Source organism: Manis javanica, chromosome 14 (genome assembly GCF_040802235.1).
Source record: "Manis javanica isolate MJ-LG chromosome 14, MJ_LKY, whole genome shotgun sequence".
NCBI lineage: Eukaryota > Metazoa > Chordata > Mammalia > Pholidota > Manidae > Manis > Manis javanica.
In genome coordinates, this window is record NC_133169.1 from 63,568,572 (window position 1) to 63,571,379 (window position 2,808).

At 35.7% G+C, this 2,808-nt stretch overlaps 1 protein-coding gene across 1 annotated transcript; it reads right to left on the minus strand.

Annotated features, from left to right (window-relative positions):
• Positions 1–405: 405 nt before the first annotated feature.
• LOC118968951 (olfactory receptor 14I1-like) lies at positions 406–1,263 on the minus strand. Its single transcript, XM_037001548.2, has one exon. The coding sequence runs from the start codon at positions 1,261–1,263 to the stop codon at positions 406–408; it is 858 nt and encodes a 285-aa protein (XP_036857443.2).
• Between the last annotated feature and the right edge of the window lie 1,545 nt (positions 1,264–2,808).

Genomic DNA, 2,808 nt, shown 5'->3' on the forward strand with positions numbered 1-2,808 from the left:
ACATGTGAGGAAATAAATTTATCATTTTAGATCTTTATTCACTTGCAAAATCATGGGAATGAAACTACATGAAATACCACTACATACTGCATATAAATTAGTGTTTAAAAACAGTGGCTACAAGAAATAATAACTTATTTAATTCAAACAGGTATTTTGTTCAAATGATTTACTTCAAATTTATTAATATGTCCATCTCTCTTTTATTAAACGACCACACTACTAATATGTAACTTTAAAATGAAAGTTAATATGTTTGTACACATTTTCCCACATTGATTAGAGCAACATTAATTTCTGGTTAAGAAACAAAATCGCTTCTATGGAACTGGAAAGCTTTCTTTAACATTCTATGCACAGCAGACTTAATCTCCCTGTTCCTCAGGCTAAAGATGATGGGGCTGACTAAGGGGACACCATGGAGTAGAACATAGCTGTGAGGAGGGTTTGAATGCTTGGTGAGTTTGAAACAGGGCCTAAACAAGCAAACAATCCAGAAATTATAAACAGAGTAAGTGCAGCTATCTGGGGGGAGCAGGTGGACAAAGCTTTGTTCTGGGCTTCCACAGAATGCATGTGTAGCACAGTTGAGAAGATGTGAACATATGAGGCAAATAAGATAAAAAATCCAAGAAATACAATGCAGGTACTGACAGCAAGGGCCACAAACTCAGAAAATTGCACAGCCTGGGATGAAATGCTCATAATTTGAGGTATATCACAGAAAAACTGGTGAATCACATTGGACTCAGTGAAGGGATGACTGAACATGGTCCCTGTGTGGACAGCAGAATAGACCAGCCCACTGGCCCATGAGCCACATGACACCTGTGTGCAGAAACAGGGGCTCACAGTGGACACATAGTGCAGAGGGTGGCAGATGGCGACATAGCGGTCATAGGACATGACCACAAGAAAGAAGAACTCTGCAGATCCAAAGAAAATAAATAGGAAATTCTGGGCAGCACATGCTCTAAGGGAAATCACTTTATGATCCATCAAAGAACTTGTGATGGATTTGGGAACAGTAAGTGAGATATATACAAAATCTATAAGGTATAAATGATCCATAAAAAAGTACATGGGGAAGTGAAGATGTGGATCTACAACAATGATGGTAAATGCCACTAGATTTCCAGCCAGGGCAGCCAGATAAATCACTAAGAATATCAAATCTTGCAAGATTTTGAGCTCCCGGGAGCTTGAAACGTCCATCAGGAGGAATTCTGTGAAGATGGTGAGTTTGTCCGTATCTGCTAACATACTTCAGAAACCCGTAGTCAATTGCAAAGGGATAAGATGGTGCTAGCAACAAATAGGTGAGAGAGCAATTATGTCCTTATATGCTGTAAATATGTGGTATAAATTGGTTTACTGAATTAAATATGCACAACTCATATACAAAGCTTTTACCTTGAAGAGTGCTTATTAATTAATCAAATGGAATAATCAAGGTATAAGAAATACAATAAAGCTAAAATATTAAATACTGTCTATATGCCTTCAAAAAATATGTTTTGTCCAATGGAGTATAAAAATCAAAATAGAGTCCAAATAAGGAATGAGCAGGAAAGGTAAACACAGATATACTTATGACTGAGATATGAGTTCTCTCTCCCTCATGTCAGTACTCTCAAAGATTTGCTCCGGTAACTCAATACCATACTCTTCAATTTCCTTCATCAGACCCACCAGAGAGTCCTTTCTTGAAGGTGAAAAGACTTTTACTCTAAGCCACATGAGATAACATGCTTTGGGCTCTTCTGATATACTAGATGATATCTCCCTGAAAGACCATGTTTTATTTGTACTCCTGGGAAGCCCCAGGAGACTAGTAATTTCACCTTTCTGAAATGCAAAAGGCTCTTCAATATCTCGTTTTCTGCAGATATCTTGGCCAGTCCACTGAGATTAATTAAATCAGCAAAACTCCATTTTTAGAGATGATATTTGTAACATGTTTCATAAAACTTGAGAAAGCACAAATCCTCAAATGGTTCATGGGTCAATAGTAGTTAATAAACAAATATATTTATAAAATGTGTGTTAATAGACTCAAATAAATACCATATGTCTTAACTTCTTTTGTTAAGCAAAGCAAAACAGAATAAACAGCAGCAGACTCAGAAACACTGAGAAGTGACTAGCGGTTACCATGGGGGAGCAATTGGTGTGGATGGATTGGGAGGGTGAAGGGGATAAAAGAGGACAAAAAAATCTCAATCATAATGTAAGTTGATCAAAGGGATAGTAATAAAACATGAAGAATATAGTCAATGGGTCTGTAACATCTTTATATGTTGACAGTAGCAACCACATTAGCAGGGATGAGGATTTAATAATATGTGTAACTGTTCAACCACTGTGTTTTATACTTGAAACTAATATAAGATCATATATCAATAATAGTTCAATTAAAAAAAATTATAAGGTGTGTTCAACTTTCATATCTGAATTAAACTAACTAAAAGTGTCTGATGCAGACACAAATTCATCCTTGTAAGTGGTGAAGTTACTGCTATAATTTTGAAAATTGGCTGCCACAGGATGAAAACTGAAAATGCCTATTATATACGACAATGTAAATTATTACCTTTGCTTGGATGAGTCCCTGATGAGTAGCTAATGCACAGGTTGTAATGAAAAAAGTCAAATGGACAAAATTTTAAGGTGATTCTGAAACTTTCATGAAGAATGAGTAGAAAAATCTTGAATGAATTCTAGGAGAAAAACTTCAAAATTATATATTTTAATAACCATGACACCAGTAAGAGGGATATTAACAAGACAAATATACTAAGAATAGTA